Genomic DNA, 18,345 nt, shown 5'->3' with positions numbered 1-18,345 from the left:
TAGTCTTCTTTGTGGCATCAGAAAGATTTCAAGGCACTGACAGTCATGGTTTACAATGATGAATACAGAGATATTTTTCCCACCACAGAAAGTAAGCATGAACACCAAACCAGTATAACAGGTTGGAGGACAAAGTACTATTACCCTCAGGCTCCAACTTGGAAGTACAGACACTAAGTCTCCTCCTGCCTAGAATTTTTTTTTTCTTTTACTTATTTTAAATAGAATTAGTATCATTTCTAAACAATGACTCTATTATGAAGAAACATTCCATACATGTGCCTATGAACTTGCAGGGCAACTTCTCCTAGTGTAATGAAAATTAACTAAATGTCTTACAAGCTAATGTAACTTTTGTTTAGTAAAGAGAAAACCCAAGCCTGGATGGACAGGTTCCATAATAAGCTCACTGAATACTCAACAATGCTTTCAAGACCATAAATATATAAACTAAAAGACATCAGTATGGAAAATATTAATAAGACTGCTTTCTCCATTAGAAATAGGAAAGCAAATTGCTCTAGAAAATAATGCACCAAATTCTTCTGTAAAACTGCAGCAAAAGCAGTTTTGAGCACCAGGCTAGAGACGTGGCCTCTGGCAATGGCTTCTGTGAAACCAAAAACAATTTTCCTAGCTTCATAGGATCTCTGTTACTCTACAATGTAAAAACACTGGACTTGAGACTCTCTATCTTCTAGCTCAAAAATGTTAATTTTCTGAACATTATTTTTTCCTAACTCTGATGACTAAATTCTCCTTCAGTGGGTTGAAGACTTCTCTCCTCCTGCTGATGGCTAGCTAGAGTTAGCTCTGCATTCCTCAGAGTCCAGCCAACTCTTCTGTACTTGGAACATCTTCCCCCAGAGTTCTACCGTTTTGTAGCCTTTAGAGTAGGGGTATCGTAGAGCTAAAGAACTAAGAAGAACTGAAGTAGGAAGGAGAGGTATTATTAGAAACGCTCAAAACATCCAAGCAGCTGGTAGGCAGCACGAGTGCCAAGTGTATTCAACAGCCCAGGGGAGGCCTAACTCAAAGATGCCTCCTCTCACAAGATTGTCCCAGCATTAAACTCAGAAATACTTTTTTTTTTTTAATTAATCTCAAGGGCCAATTAGTATATCATATTCTTTCCAAAGAGGAAAGTGGCCTTGAATATATTTCAACTAAATATGAAAAGGAGAGAAAGAACATGTTGAAAGCTCATGGGAACTGGATTCCTGAGGTAGGAGGAGCTCAGCAGGTGAAGCACAGAGCTGCATGCTGATAGATTCTTTCCCCATTTTACAATTCTGACTAGGACTTACCCTGCCTATTAATAAGAATACTGGGAGAAGTAGGAAATGGACATCCTTCCAGGCAGAGAAGAGGTAAGTAGCCCTTATAAGTTCAAGGATGGCCTCTGAAGAAACTTTAGCCTAAGGCATATTCCAGGTAGTTCCCTTCCAGGAAGGGAGCTGTCTCCCTCCCACCTCTCAGCCATGTCCTTCTACTCCTGTTACAGGCCCATGGAGTGATAGAGTGCCACTCAGTGGTGTATGTGAGTTTCCAGACATTATGCAAGAAAAATGATCCTTTCCTTTGCAAATAACAATGCTTAGAAAGCACTCACCCCTATTCCTTATGCCATATTATTTGTACTTTACTCATATTTGTAAAGTTTAGAAAAAAATTCTAGCATTCTCTCCTAACCTAGATAATTTATTTTATGAATCCTGAGAACATTATGAACCTTCATGTATGACAGTTTTACACAGTTCTCTGCTGGGGTTACCTTGTCATTGGGACTGAAAGGAGGAGATTCTTTTTTATGTTTGAAAAGCTAATTAAAATCTGTTCACATAGCTCAAGATAATTTTGGAATAACTTCACTTTTATTCAAGAAAAAAATGGGTTCTCAATACTACCAGAAACATTAAATGTTAATGGCATATGGGCTCCACTAACCAGGGCACATGCAATTAGCTCCCTGGGAGTATAATTGGGTCAGAGATGTACAGAAAAAGCACTATAATGAATAATCATTGACAATATCTGTGGTTAGCCTTTCAAATTGTAATTAGAAATCATTCAGTGAATCTAGAAAATCTAGATGCATAGCCTTAGAAAATCATTATTCAAAGCACCTGATGGAGTTCCAGTGATAATCTACATAATATATTATCCTCATAGTCAAAACACGTAAGTCATCCACATGTTTAATATACAAAACATATTATTTTAACATAGTTATTTCCACTGAAGATTATCTGTTTGTAAGTGGAGCTGAGAATCAGTATTATTTGAAAGAATCTCAGAACTTTTTATAAATGCCATTAAGTCAAAGGTGAAATTGGAACATTAGAAAATAACTTTTCATTCACTTTGGTCATTTTGAAACTCAATTTCAGATTTTGGACAGGGTATCACCCAGACAACAGGAAAATGTTAAGGCATTCCATTGCCTTTATAATGGAGAGAAATCCAGAAATGAAACCAACAACTGAACTACCTTCGGTTCTTTTTAACTCTCACTTGATTAATAGGTGCTCTTAAGAATCTTAATGCAAATATAACTGGTAGGGAAGGATTTCAACACTCCAAGAAGACAGATCTGAAATATTTACAGACCTACCAAGGATACATTTAAACACCAATAAGATCAGAAGATAATATAAATTTTTGTTGAAAAGTTTTCAGAGTATACAAACAAAAACATCCTAGTATACAACTGATTTCACAAGTTTTCCCCAACTGCAAAAGGTTTACAGATTAGGCACGTTGTTCTTGAACTTAAAGCACACCATTCAAATTATTTACTATAGCACTTATGTTAAATTTTGTGCATGGTTTTCTGATTAATAATTCTGAAAATAATTGTATTTTATACATATATATGGATGGGGAAAGGGAAGGCTATCCCTACACAGTGAAACATATGTATTACCAGAAACATAATATACATACAAAGCACCAGAGAAAAAGAAACAAAAACAAAATGTATACACAATCTGGGATTCAATTAAAAAATATTACTCATGATCCTAACACAAAGAGGGATCATGAGGGAAGTGGAGAGAGGTCTGGTTACTCCTTAGTTTATTTTGATCCCTGAATAGACAGGTGATGTACCCACACAGCCTAGGATAGGCTATTTAGGTGGTTGCCAAACCGTAATACACATTTTATGTAAAATAATTATCATATGAACAACTATAACAACCTAGATGCTTCCTATATACAAGGAAAAATATTAGAGATAAATAAGAAATATGTTATAATCTTGTACATAATACCATTTGACCATAAGACACATAGAAATAAATTATTTTCATTATGTGAAATGATCCTTTTACCTTATTGTTTTTCTTGAATAGAATTCATTACATGACTTTTAAAATTAATTTTTTAAATTAAAAATGCTTCAGAGTAGCATTTTACACAGTATTTCAAGAAAGATTTTTAGGAAATATGCAGAGATAAAAAAAGATTCTGGGATTCTTAAGCAGGCTACATAAAGATTAAAGAAATGAAAGAAAAATACAATAATTTAACTATAAAATAGGTGAATATTTTTAGGATCATGCAGATCTATGTGACCTCATGGTGTTCTAGAAGTCTATAAAAAATATGGATTAGGCCCAATATCTAATTTCTTTTTATTCTTTGAGAAATAACTTTTCTTACTCAAAAATGTGAAATGTGAGTAACCTTAAATTTGTTTCTGTTAACAAGCCTCTAACCAGAGATGCCTAGTCAAGCCAATGTCAACAAAGCCAATCCTTTCAAAGGACAAAGGTATCTGATTAAGTAACACCTGTGAAATAAATCACAGTCTCCAAACTGATAGGCTCTCCCCTGACCCCGTTTTCTACCTTAAAAAAAATGGTTATATTAATTACAAGGAAATTTAGCTGGTAAACCCCAGAGACGGCAAAACTTAATTACCAATAAACATTCCACAGGTAGAGACAAAAATCAAGTTTCTGTTAATGTCGGAAAAGGTCCAACATGAAAATGCACTGAAAGTTGGTTATACCATTTCTTCAACATTATACTGGGGATTAAGGCTAAAGCATTCCATACCCTCCAACAAATTTGTGAATCTGTGTTGCCTGAGTCTTTGTAAACAATTAAGAAAACATGCTTCCTCTGAATCAACAATCTCCACCTCTTTTCTCACTCGCAAAAAACACCTTAAAAACAGGGTCAGGGCACCTGAACATGCATGCAGGGATGCGTGTGTGCACACACACAAACACACAGACTTTGTAATCAACACGGCTTAAGTTTCTGATTGTGAACATTTCATAGGCTGTTGGTACTTACCTTGCAAAGACATGTTAGGTAAAGTTGCTTCAGTCTCTCCCATTTTATTATTTCTTTTTAAAGAGGGCCAAGCAGTTTCAAGTCCTGTCACCTACTCTGCAAGCTCTGTGACCTTCTGATTTTCTACTGTAGTATTGTAACAGTATACTACCTGCTTTCTTCTGTGAATAATTACCATTCTGCTTCCTGAGTTACCTGGGCTTGCAGGACCTGTTTTACTATGAAGTGAGATCATATCTTTTGATCCACTGTATGGCTATTAAAGTGTACTTCACAAAAAATTGCTTTGTTTCTGTTTTGATATCAACTTTTAATTCTCCACTTTCACTTTAGTCCAGAAACATATTTATATTTTCCCCTAAAAGAGCATTGATATTACCAGTACACCACGCTTCACAGTCAGACTTTGGTTTCTTTGTTTTTGAATGTTTCTAATCTACTCTTCCTACAGAAATCAAATTTAAAGTATATTATACAACATTTATTTTTTTAAACCATAGGGAAATAAGGAACAGCTCAGAGTCAGTTTTGTGCAGCAGTGTAAAGACAAGTTTTGGAGTATCTCTAATACTTGCTATGTGACTGTAAGCAAAGAATATAACATCTTTGAAACTTAGTTTCCTAAACTGTAAAATAGAATAATATCTAGTATGTATTAAGTATGTATGATTAGTATGAAGATTGAAAACAATAATGTATGGCTGTGCTAAACACTGTGAATAATGGAGAATAAACAAAAGCAATTTCTAATTTTCCTCTTCCTTTCCCTTCTTCTTCTTCCTTCTCTCTTTCTTATTGTTCTGATGAGCGGAATGAATGTTGAACTGTAGCACTGATATCCCAGACCATGTACTGACATCAGTTATGCTACTTATTAACTGAGAGACCTTAAAGAAACAGTTCAACCTAATCTTGAAATGCCTCAAGGTCCTCATTTGTAAAAGGAGACTAGTGTTATTTGCTTTGCCTTTTTAATAGAAACATGGTGAATATTAACTTAGATTAACTGTTGTGACTCAACAAAAATAATTTCCAGCAAACAAGAGCAACAAATTGGAGATGTATCTTTAAATATTCATTTGCACATGAGAAAGGAAAGATATCACAGAATTAAGGCAATTTATTTAAGCTTTGTCCCCCATAAGACACCTAGAATAAAAAACAATCTCCACTTTCTTCCCTCTAGAAATCCTTAACTTTGGCTGTAGTTAGACTGGTAAATAAATGAATAAATATAAATATATATTTATATTCATATATATTAATACTTTACACATTATATATTATATGTTTAATATATATAGTAACAATTATATATTATATTCAAATTTATAATACACAAAACATATTTTTTATTAATCTAACTACAGCTAATATATATATTGGCTATAGTTATACATATATGTATATATATGTATATGAAGCTCAAACTCCTTTCTTTATAGTCCTTTGCTTTTTAATTTGAAAAAATCTATATATAAATACTATGTATGCTAGTTTACTAATGTAAAAATTTACTAATGTAAAAGTTGATTATATAAGTTGTGTAAAGAACAGAAATGGCAAACAACAGAAGTTTTTCTCAAAAGTATTAGAAATAAAGGCAAACATGACATTAAAAAGTTCTGATCACAACTGAGAGTTGTCTCTTTCATTTATTACCTCTCTAAGTCTTGGTTTCTTCATCTGTAATATGAGGGGCTGGACCATTGAAAACCCATTCTATCTTTATAATGTCAGGAGCCTCTGATTTAAAATCCAGGTTGTGGTTTGTTCCAGAATAGAATATCCCTTTTCATAGATAGATAGATAGATAGATAGATAGATAGATAGATAGATAGATAGATAGATAAAATGCTACATACTTTACCAAGAGTAACTTCAATATTTGCCAATAAAACACTGTAATCATCAAATTCTTACTTCTCCTTAAAAGGACCAACATATATATCAATCCTCACTCATTATGACAAACCTGGAAATGTATATTTACAGACCTGCCCCAGGCACTGAAATTAGTCAATAACATTTATAAAGCACCCATTATCTATGAGCTGAATTATAGCATGTGGTAAATTACAATAAAGTAGAATAGAGAAGTCCTATTCTTAAACAATAACAAAATCCATAAAAATATGAACACCAGAAAGGTCAAAAGGTTGTAACTTCATAGAAAGTAACATATATACTGATTCAGTAGAACTGAACTAGTTGCAATACTAATGAAGTGCCATGCACACACATATTTTCTTTCTCCTTTCTAGGTCTTTGTGTATGCCGGGAAAATGTACTCCAGGACATTTTTTTTTTTTAACATACCTGGTGAGTTTTGTACATGCCTAGAAAACTTCTTCACCTCCCTTTTGCTGAATTCATATGCAGAAATTCTTCTTGAATTCAGTCTGAGTTGAGGTCTTTTTGTTGTGCTCCCAGATGCCCGTTAACAATTCTAAACTTTTCCTTTCACCATGGCTCTTATCACATTATACTATACGTAGAGTAGGCCCCCTTAACCTCAGGGGAATACATTCCAAGATCCTTAGTGGATGCTTGAACCACATACAGTACCAAACCCAAATGATATCAATCAGAACACATTTGAGTTCATGTCTTCCACCCACAAATTGAATGCCTTTTACATCTTAACTAAGCAATTATCACACACCATGGCTGTAACTTTTGCAGTCTGAGGTGTGACAGCTACACTAGCACAGATTTCTCTTTCCTTCTTCACAATTTTACAAATAGAAGATATGTTCTTACAGTAGATCTTGGAAAGCTCAACATAATTTTCTTTTCTTTCCTTATTAACTCAAAACTTTCATCTTTTCACTTAAAGAAAGCACTTTACAGCTTCTCTCTGGCATATCTGAATTGCCGGCATCATGACTCTTGCATTTTGGGACCATTATTAAGTAACATTAGAGATGAAAACACGCACCAAAATACCATGAAAGTCCTTCTGTTAACTGAGATGGATCCTAAGTGACTAATAGGCATCTACAGTGTGAATAAACTGGATAGACGGATGATTCACATCCTGGGCAGGACAGAATGAGATCTCATCATGCCACTCAGAATGATGCACAATTTTACACTTATTTATTGTTTCTAAAATTTTCCATTCAATATTCTTGGACCACGATGATCATTGAGAACAAATTGTGGAAAGCCAAAGTATAGATTAGGGAAAACTACTGTATTTCTTAATTATTTCTCAGACTGGGCACAGGAGCTCACGCCTGTAATCCCAGCACTTTGGGAGGCTGAGGTGAGTGGACGCTTAAGCCCAAGAGTTCAAGACCACCCTGGTCAACATAGCAAAATCCTGTCTGAACAAACAATACAAAAATTAGCTGGGCATGATGTACAGCTACTCAAAAATTAGCTGTGCCTGTAGTACAGCTACTCAAGAGACTGAGGTGAAAGGATTGCTGGAGTCCAGAAGTTTCAGGCTGCAATGAGCTATGATCATACCACTGCATTCTAGCCTGAGTGACAGACTGAGAACCTGTCACTCTCTCTCGTACTTCTCTCTCTCATATGTGTATATATATGTATATAGTCATGTATATGTATATATACATATATATACATATCTTTCATATATGTGAGAGATATATGCGTGTGTGTGTGTATGTGTGTGTGTGTGTGTGTATTTCTCTCCTTGCAATCTGTTATGCCAAAGACACTTTAAGTATTCATCATGTTCATGGCACCTAGCCCAGTTCCTAGCACACATTGAGCCTTCAATGAATTTTATGAAAATGAATAAAATTACCATCATCAGAAAGGGTAAATAAAAGAGGCTCAAGGAAAAGAAAGACACAGAGTAGCAAAGAAGATGATAGAAAATTTTCAGGAGGGAAAAGTAACAAATTAAAGCTTAAAAGTGAAAAGAGATGAGGGAAAGTAGGGAGTTTTACCTGCAAGAGCAAAACATTAAGAGTTAGAAGGACATAAGAAATGATGGTAATTATGAGAATTTCCAAAATAAAAGTCAAAACCAGGATAAGAAATGAAAGAGAATACAAAGTTAATACACAATCGTCATGTACTGAATAATGATGTTTCAATCAATGGTGGACTGCATAAACAAAGGTGGTCCCAAAAGATTATAATGAAGTCAAAAATTTCCTATCACCTAGGGATGCTGTGGCTGTCATAATGTCGTGGCTGTCATAACATCATAGCTGTCAAAATGTCTTGCATAAGACATTCCTCACATGTTTTGTGTTGATACTGATATAAAAATAGCTACTAAGCTGCCACTCATGTAAAAGTATAGTACAAGCCCGGCACAGTGACTCATGCCTGTAATCCTAGCACTTTGGGAGGCCATGGCAGGTGGATCACCTGAGGTTCAAGATCAGCCTGGGCAACCTGGTGAAATGCCATCTCTACTAAAACTACTAAAAACTACAAAAATTAGCTAGGTGTGGTGGCGGGAGCCTGTAGTCCCAGCTACTTGGGAGGCTGAGGCAGGAGAATCACTTGAACCTGGGAGGCAGAGGTTGCAGCGAGTGAGCTGAGATCATGCCACTACACTTCAGCCTGGGCAACAAGGGGAAATTCCGTCTCAAAAAAAAAAAAAAAAAAAAGCATAGCAAATACAATTATGTACAGTACACAATATTTGATAATAAAAACAATGATACTGTGTTATGTATTTAGTATACTATACCTTTATTGTTATTTTATTCTTTTAAAGATTTTTGTCATTTTTATTTTTAAAACATGTTATTCTTAATTATTATGGATACACAATGGTTGTACCTATATACGTGGTAAAAGTGATATTTTGGCACAAGAAAATAATGTGTAATGATATTAGCATAATTGGGGTATCATTCACATCTAGTATTTATAATTTTTGTGTTAAAATCATTACAATTCCACTCTTAATGATTTTGAAATGTACAATCAAATATTAACTACAGTCACCCTATTGTGCTACCAAACACTAGATCTTATTCCTTCTATCTAACTGTAGTTTTGTACCCATTAACCATCCCATTTATCCCTTTCTCTCTACTACCTTTCACATCCTCTAGTAATCTTCATTCTATTCTCTATCTCCACAAGTTCAAATTATTTTTTGTATGTCTCACATGAGTGAGAACATGCAATATTTATCTTTCTGTGCCTGGTTCATTTCATTTAACCTCATGGCCTCCAGTTCCATTCATGTAGCTGCAAAAGATACGATTTCATTTGCTTTTATGGTTGAATAATACTCTATTATGTATAAGTTCTATATTTCACTTATTCATTCATCTGTTGATGGACACTTAGATTGATTCCATATCTTGGCTATTGTGAATAGTGCAGCAATAAACACAAAAGTTCAAATAAATCTTTGACATTGATTTCCTTTCTTTTGGATATACACCCAGCAGTGATATAGCTGGACCATATGGTAGTTCTATTTTTGCTTTTTTTGAGGAACTTCCATACTGTTTTCCACAGTGTCTATAATAATTTACATTCCCAATAATAGTTTATGGGGGTTACCCATTCTCCACATCCACACCAGCATCCATTATTGCCAATCTCTTTGATAATAGCCATTGTAACTGGGTTGAGAGGTTACATCATTGTAGGTTTGATTTGCATTTCTCTGATGATTAGTGATGATGAGCATTTTTTCATACACCTGTTGGCTATTTTTATATCTTCTTTTGCAAAATGTCTATTCAGATTTTTGGCCCATTTTTAAAACAGATTATTTTGTATTGCTATTCAGTTTTTACGGCTCTTTATATATTTTGATTATTAATCTTCAGATGAATAGCTTCCAAATATTTTCTCTCATTCTGTAGGTTGTGTCTTCATTTTGTAGATTGTTTCCTTTGCTCTGCAGAAGGTTTTTAATTTGATGTGATCCCATTTGTCTATTTTTGCTTTGGTTGCCTCTGCTTTTGAGGTTTTACTCAAGAAACCTTGCCCAGACCCATTTCCTAGAGCATTTTCCAAAATTTTCTTTTTGCAGTTTCATGGTTTAAGATCTTAGGTGTAAGTCTCTCTCTTTTTTTTTTTTTTTTTTTTTGGCGGGGGGACAGAGTCTCACTCTGTGGCCAGGCTGGAGCACAGTGGCGTGATCTCGGCTCACCGCAGCCTTGTAAGGATTTTCCTGCCTCAGCCTCCCGAGTAGCTGGGACTACAGGCACCCGCCACCATGCCCAGCTATTTTTTTTTTTTTTTTTTTGGTACAGACTGGTTTCACCATGTTGGCCAGGGTGGTCTCGATTTCCTGACTTCGTGATTTACCCACCTTGGCCTCCCAAAGTGCTGGGATTACAGGCATGAGCCACTGCGCCCTGCCAGATGTAAGTCTTTAATCAATTTTGATTTGATTTTTGAACATGATGAGAGATAAGTATAGTTTAATTTTTATGCATATTGATATCCAGTTTCTCCAGCACCATTCATTGGAGACTGTCTTTTCCCCAATTTACGTTCTTGGCACCTTTGTCAAAAATCAGTTCGTGGTATATGTATGGATTTATCCCTGGGTTTTGTTTATTCTGTTCCACTGTCTATGCATCCATTTTTATGCCAGTTCCATGCTGTTACTGTACCCTTATAGTATTATTTGAAGTAAGGTAATGTTATGGCTCCAGCTTTGTTCCTTCTGATCAGGATAGCTTTGGCTATTCTCAGTCTTCTGTAGTTCTGTATAAATTTTAGGATTGGTTTTTCCATTTCTCTGAAGGATTTCGTTGGTGTTTTCATGCAGATTGCATTGAATCTGTAGATTACTTTGGGTAGTATAGACATTTTAACCATGTTGATTCTTCCAATCTATAAATATGGAATTCCTTTCCATGTTTTTGTGTCCTCTTCAATTTATCTCATCAATATTTTATAGTTTTTAATAGAGATATTTCACTTCTTTAGTTAAGTTTATTCCGAGGTATTTAATTTTACCTATAGCTATGGTAAATGGGATTACTTTTTCGTTTTATTTTTAGATAGTTCTTTGCTGACATAGAAATGCCACTGAATTTGTATGTTAACTTTGTGTCCTTCAACTTTACTAAATTTGTTTATCAGTTCCAATTGTTTTTTTGGTGGAGTATTTAGGTTTTTCTAAATATACGGTTATAACATCTGCAAGGAAGGATATTTTTAATTATTTTCCTATTTGGATGCCCTTTATTTCTCTTGTCTAATCGTTCTGGCAAAGACTTCCACTACTAAGTGAAATAAAAGTGGTGAAAGTGGGCATCATTCTCTTGTTCTGGATCTTAGAAAAAAGGCTTTCAGTTTTTCCCATTTGGCATAATACTAGCTGTGGTTCTGTTTTGAAAGGTAGTTATCATGTTGAGGTTTGTTCCTTCTATACCCAGGTTATTTTTAAGAATTTTTATCATGAAGGTATGTTGAATTTTACCAAGTACTTTTTTGGCATCTATCAAAATGATCATACAGATTTTCTCCTTCATTCTCTTAAAGTAATGTATCACAATGATTGATTTGCATACATTGAACCATCCTTGCATCCCTGGGATGAATCCCACTTGTTCTTGATACGTGATTTTTTTAATGTGTTCTTGAATTCAGTTTCCTAATATTTCATTGAGGATTTTGGAATCTATGATCATCAGAAATAGTAGCATGTAGTTACATTTTTTGTTTTTTCTTTGCCTGGTTTCGGTATCAGGATAATACTGGCCTTGTAGAAAGAGTATGAAATTATTCCCTCCTCCTAAGTTTTTTAAAATAGTTTGAGTAGGACTGGTATTAGTTCTACTTTAAGTGTTTAATAGAATTCTCCAGTGAAGCCATCAGCTCCTCAGATTTTCCTTGATAGGAGGCTTTTTATTACAGATTTGGTCCCGTTATTTATTATTGGTCTGTTCCAGATATAAATTTATTCATGGTTCAATCCTGGTTAGTTGGACGTGTCTAGGAATTTATCCATTTCTTCTAGGTGTTCCAATTTATTGGCATATAGTTGCTCATAGTATAGTTGCTCCAAACAATCTTTTGAATTTCTTAGCTATCAGTTGTCATGTCTCCTTTTCAACTCTGATTTTATTTATTTGGGTCGTCTCTCTGTTTTTTTTTTTTTTTTTTTTTTTTTTTTTTTTTGGTCTGGCTGAAGTTTTTTTCACTTTTGGTTTTCTTTCCCCAAAAACCTTTGTGCTTCCTTGCTTTTATATTGTCTTTGTTTCAATCCCATTTACTTCTGCTCAGATATTTATTATTTCTTTTCTTCTTCTAACACTGAGTTTGGTTGCACTTGCATTTCTCCTTCTTTAAGATGAATCATTAGGTTGTTTATTGGAAGCTATACTTTTGATGAAGGCATTTATTGCTCTAAGTTTCCCTCTCTTACTACAGCTTTTGCAGTGTCATATTGGTTTTGGTATGTCATGTGTCCATTTTCATTTGCTTCTAGAATTGAAAAAACTTCCTTCTTAACTTCTCTAATGATCCAGTGGTCATTCAGGAGCATAATGTTTAATTTTTATGTGTTTGTAGAGTTTACAAAGTTCTCTGGTTACAAATTTCTAGTTTAATTCCACTGTAATCAGAAAAGATACTTGATATAATTTCAGTTTAAAAAAAAATTAAGACATGTTTAGTAGACTAATGTATGGTCTATCACTGAGAATGTTCCATGTGTTTAGAAGAAGAATGTGCATTCTGCATTTTTGGATGAAATATTATGTAAATGTCTATTAGGTCCACTTGATCTATAAATTAGGTTCCATGTTTATTTGTTGATTTCTTATCTGGATGATATGTCCAATGTTGAAAATGGTGTGTTGAAGTCCTCAGCTATTATTGTATTGGGGCCCCTATCTTTAGCTCCAATAATGTTTGCTTTACGCATCTGGGTGCTCTAGCATTCAGAGCATGAATATTTACAATTGTTTAATCCTCCTGCTTAATTTACCTATTTATCATTATACAATATCTTCTTTGTCTCTTCTTACAGTTTTTGTCTTGAAATCTATTTTATCTAACAAATATAGTCCTCTTTTTGTTTTCTATTTGCATTGAATATATTTTCTATCCCTTCATTTTCAGTCTATCTGTGTCTTTATATGTGAGGTGAGTTTCTTGTTGGTAGCATTTAACTGGATCTCGTTTTTGTTTTTAATCTGAAAGGATATTTAATCTAAAAGCAGAAAAAGAGGCAAGTAACATATAAAGGAGCTCTGATATGTCTGGCAGCAGACATCCCAGTGGAAATCTTACAGGATAGGCTAGAGTAGGATGAAATATTCCAAGTGCTGAAGGAAAAAAAATACTTCCAACCTAGAATATTATATCCAGCACAATTACCCTTCAAACGTGAGGGAGAAATACTTTCCCAGCAAACAAAAGCTGAGATATTTTGTAAACACCAGGCCTGTGGTACAAAAAATGCTAAGGAAATTCTTCACTCTGAAAGAAATTTATGTTAGCAATCAACAATAAATTATCTGAAGGTATAAAAACTCACCGGTAAAGGTAAGTGACAGAGAAATACAAAATACTGTAATGCTTTAAATGTTGTGTGTAAAATACTTACGTCTTTAGTAGGAAGATTAAAAGACAAACCAATCAAAAATAATAGGTACAACAATTTTTAAGAAATAGACAATACAGCAGGACAAGATGTGGAGGTAAGAAGCAATGATAATGATGATCCTAACCTTGTGTAGGCCTAGGCTAATGTGTGTGTTTGCATCTTTTTTTTTTCTTTTTCATTTATTTATTTATTTATTTATTTAAGTCAGAATCTCACTCTGTCACCCAGGCTGGAGTGCAGTGGCGCGATCTCGGCTCATTGCAACCTCCGCCTCCCAGATTCAAGCAATTCTCCTGCCTTAGCCTCCTGAGTGGCTGGGATTACAGACACCCGCCACCATGTCCAGCTAGTTTTTGTACTTTTAGTAGAGACAGGGTTTCACCATGTTGGCAGGACTGGTCTCAAACTCCTGTATCTTGTGATCTGCCCTCCTCGGCCTCCCAAAGTGCTGGGCCTACAGGTGTGAGCCACCACCCCCGACACATTTTCATTTTTAACAAAAAAATTGAAAATTTTAAGAAAGTATTAAAAATAGAAAAAAGTATATAGAATAGGAATATACAAAGAGAAAATGTTTTTGTACAGCTGTACAATGTGTTTTAAGCTGAATGTTATTACAAAATAATAAGAAAATAATAAAAAGTTTGTAAAGTGTAAAAGAGTCAATTAAGATTAACTTATTGTCGATGAAAGAAAAATATGTTTTATAAATGTAGGCTTAAGTTTACAGTGTTTATAAAGTCCATAGTAGTGTACAGTAACATCCTAGTTCTTTGCATTCACTCACCACACACTTACTGACTCACTCGGAGCAACTTCCAACTCTGCAAGATCCATTCGTGGTAAGGTCCTATACAAATGTACCATTTCTAATCTTTTATGTCATATTTTTCCATACCTTTTCCATGTTTAGATGTGTTGAAATATACAAATACTTACCATTGTGTTCCAATTGCTTGCAGTATTCAGTATAGTAACATGCTCTATGGGTTTATAGCCTAGGAGCAACAGGCTATACCATATAGACTACATGTTCAATAAGCTATACTGTATAACTTAGGATTGTAGTAAGCTATAACCTCTAGATTTTTATACACTATAATGTTTGCTCTATGAAGTACACTCTATGATGTTCACACAACAACAAAATCACTTAAGATATGTTTCTCAGAATGTATCCCCATTGTTAAGTGATGCATGACTGTAGTTTAAAACACACACACACACACACACACAACAAAAACATAAAGCATTGGTGAACTTCACTGAAAAGCTGTGAAAATGAAACTGACATAATTATAAAAGTTATCATGAAGATTTTCAGAAACTTGAAAGGCTCACAGTGAATGAGTCCTCTATATGCATTTTGAACCATTTCTGTAAAAATTACTGAGTGCATTTTTAAGAAACTTATATGACACAATAGTAAACATTATATTCAACTACATCACCTATTCATGTTTCCAAAAATCCCACTCCTAAGTGATTTCAAAAAGAAAGTGGGCAAAAGAGAATATTTCAAATACTATCATTTATCATTCAGTTGGAGAATATCACTTATAAACTACTCAAGGGAAAGAAACTAATTTTGCAGGTTCAACTTATAAGGTCAGTTACTGAAGTAATTATTATTATTATTTAGTTCTGATTTGCAAAGGAAGACATTTTTGAAAATTTGAAGAAAATTATAAAGTGGTTTTCAAAGCATGAATGTTGGCATTACATGTCGTAAAACATGGAAACTTTGGTATATAAAATGTTAGAAATGCATTGAATTACACAACCTTGGTACTTAATTGTTTTTAACAAATAGCATATCACAGGGAGAGCAAAATAACTTGATTGAAACGATAGATTTTAACCATGGATATCATGTAGAGAAAATAAAAGGAGAGCAAAGAAGTAAAAAAAAAAAAAAAAGTAAGAGAAGAGAGTTAGAATACTTAGATACATAATCATTCAAGACATTATTAGAGCAAAGATCAAAAATATGTGCTCTACAGAGATCTAGTATGGATCTAGTATGTCAAAAATCCAAAGAGTTGAAGAGAAATTCTATGCTCAGCTACCTGAGTGGGTCTTTGAAAATATAGTTCCAAGAAATAGATAGATGTGCTTTTTTTTTTTTTCCAAATACATACTCTGATTGGCATTTATTGCATGCATTTTAGAGTAAAGCTAACCTAGTTCCCATCTAGTTATACTCCAGTTGTTTAAACTGTTTCAGTCTGTTTCATCATCTATAAAATGGTGCTAACTAATAGTTTTTGAAAGAATCAAATGAGATAATATTTAAAGTTCAACATAGTGTCAGGCAAGTAATAAGATGGTTTAGTCTCTCACTATCTCACTATCACTCCAACAAAATTTCCCAATCCTGGCCAGCCATCTAAAATCAGACAAACATGTTCAACTGCTGGGAACTAATGGCACACAAAATTTTCTGAGTTTAGCCTATTTTTAAAAAGTTTATTTCTTGATTAAAATAAAGTCGTCAATAGGATAAGAGTGATAAAGTTTGCAACATGATATTATGAGTTATACGGCACTAGAACCAGGCATTTTATAATATCATTTTATAGAGCAAATATTCTTCTTTAAATTTGGAACTTTTGTTGGTTGTTTGCAGCTAAGAAGTACCAGGTTGGGGATTTTTGATCATGCATGTTTAATACTTGTGAATTCTCCAAGAAATAAGATATACAGGTAAACTAGGAAAGTAGGGGAAGGCATATACAATATAAGAAAAATGGATAGAGACAAATTAAACAAGATTATTTTGTGCTTAGGTATATTGACCCAACATATTGCATCTTCTCTCTTCTGGATCTCAGTGACACCATTAACCCAGCTGCTGTAGACAGAAATTTAGAATTTATCTTTGTTTCCACCATCACATTTTCCACAGAGTCACTAGGTTTGATAAATTCTGTGTCCTAACTATCATTGAACTCTACTGCCTAAACTTTCCATTTCCTCTAGGTAAGGTCATTGTCATCTCTTGCCTGGAAAACAATTCCCTAAACACAATCTTTCTTCTCTCTAATCGATGCTCTCTATATCTGCTATAGTGATCTTCCTAAAACATAGCAATCATGCCAGTTCCATGCTCACATATGTTCATTGGCCCCACAGCCTACCCAATAATGTCAACATGTTATCAGCAAAATTTTTTATCCTGCTGACTCCTAACCCTTCATTAACATTTAGCTCATTTAACTCCTCTGTAAAGGCTTCTCTGATGTCCCCAAGCATACTTAATATTAGAAATCTAAGAATATATCATATATACATAATTATATTTACTTTTCTATACATGTGATTGTTTTCAAAAGTCAAAAAACATTAAGGCCTACTCAGAGCTTTACATTGGGATTGACTTGTGGATAAAAGTATCCTTTAGATACTACTAACTAAATTCTCTATTAGTTTAATTCTCTATTAGTTTTTTTTTATGATGCTGCATACAAAACTAAGAAAGTTGATATTGTTGGAGAACAAGGAAAATAACTCTTTCAGAGACATAGAGTGATGTCAGCAAGAGGCTAACTAGACTTATTTGGCTCTCAGCCTCTGACAAAAAGGAAACAATACAATAAATAAATAACTACAACTATTGTTTGACTGCAGTGACTGAGGAAGTATGTTACAAAGCACCATGGAAATGACAAAATCCCTTTGGACCACAGAAACCTAGTATAGCAACATAGAGAGGAGAGCAAAGCATTCTGCCTTGACCACACTATCTCTCCTGCGGGATCAGATTAGAGTCAAGGGGGCTTATTCTTGTAGCAAAAAGGTAAGCTAGAGATCCTTGGTGGTCCCCACCACTGCTGCAGAGGTGAGTGGCATGTTTTATTGTTACAGGAGGGTCCTCCAGTCCTCACAGGCCCCAAGTCCACTATGGACAGTTGTTGGGAGTCCATATGGCTACATTGCTCCAGAACAGAAACCCCCATGGTACGCTCTACCCTGGCATCCTAAGCTGATACATCATGGTGCCATCTTGAAACTAGATTCACAAGTGCAACGTATGCCACCAACCTCGTGCATTCCTAAGATCCTGCTACTTAGTTCCACTAAGTTAACATGCATGCCTGCAGTAGCAATTCCCCTACCTCCTGCAACCTAGGAAGGAATGACCAAGACCCTGATGGCTGAAACCATGAGGCACCCTATCCCCCAGAAAAGCAGGTGGATCTACACAACAGGGAAGTCTCACCCAGAAAACTAGCCCACATGTGCCCACCCCTGGCCCAACAACCTGCTTAGAGGTGGCCTTGCCCCATCAAAATGAGCTCCCACTTAACTGCTTGACCTGAACACACCCAGCCCTGGCCTGAAAACCTGCATGGAGGTGGTCTTGCTTCATTGGAGAGAATGTAAAGTTGTCAAGCTTCACATGCACCTGTCCTCAGCATGACAGTCACCAGGGGAAATGGCCTTGCCCCACCAGAGAGAACCCCAGATAGCCAGCCAGGAGGTGCCCTGCCTTCCCTAGGAAAAAA

General features: G+C 34.9%; 1 protein-coding gene across 6 annotated transcripts in view; it reads right to left on the bottom strand.

Moving 5' to 3' along the window:
• The window catches only part of NAALADL2 (N-acetylated alpha-linked acidic dipeptidase like 2), a 1,473,645-nt gene that overhangs the window by 1,002,767 nt on the left and 452,533 nt on the right, over positions 1-18,345 (bottom strand). For 2 of the 6 annotated variants that reach the window (XM_028843863.2, XM_077994178.1), the window contains exon 1: positions 4,309-4,455. The exons of 2 other annotated variants lie outside the window; for them this stretch is intronic. In XM_028843863.2, the coding sequence (XP_028699696.2) occupies positions 4,309-4,351 (43 nt within the window). In that variant the 5' untranslated portion in view covers positions 4,352-4,455. Of the gene's footprint in view, positions 1-4,308; positions 4,456-18,345 lie in introns of those variants that run through there. 2 more of the 6 variants (XM_015131588.3, XM_015131586.3) reach the window with 2 other exon arrangements.

Source organism: Macaca mulatta, chromosome 2 (genome assembly GCF_049350105.2).
Source record: "Macaca mulatta isolate MMU2019108-1 chromosome 2, T2T-MMU8v2.0, whole genome shotgun sequence".
NCBI classification, from domain to species: Eukaryota; Metazoa; Chordata; class Mammalia; order Primates; family Cercopithecidae; genus Macaca; species Macaca mulatta.
The sequence above is the reverse complement of the archived record's forward strand: the minus strand, read 5'-3'. Positions and strand labels throughout refer to the sequence as shown.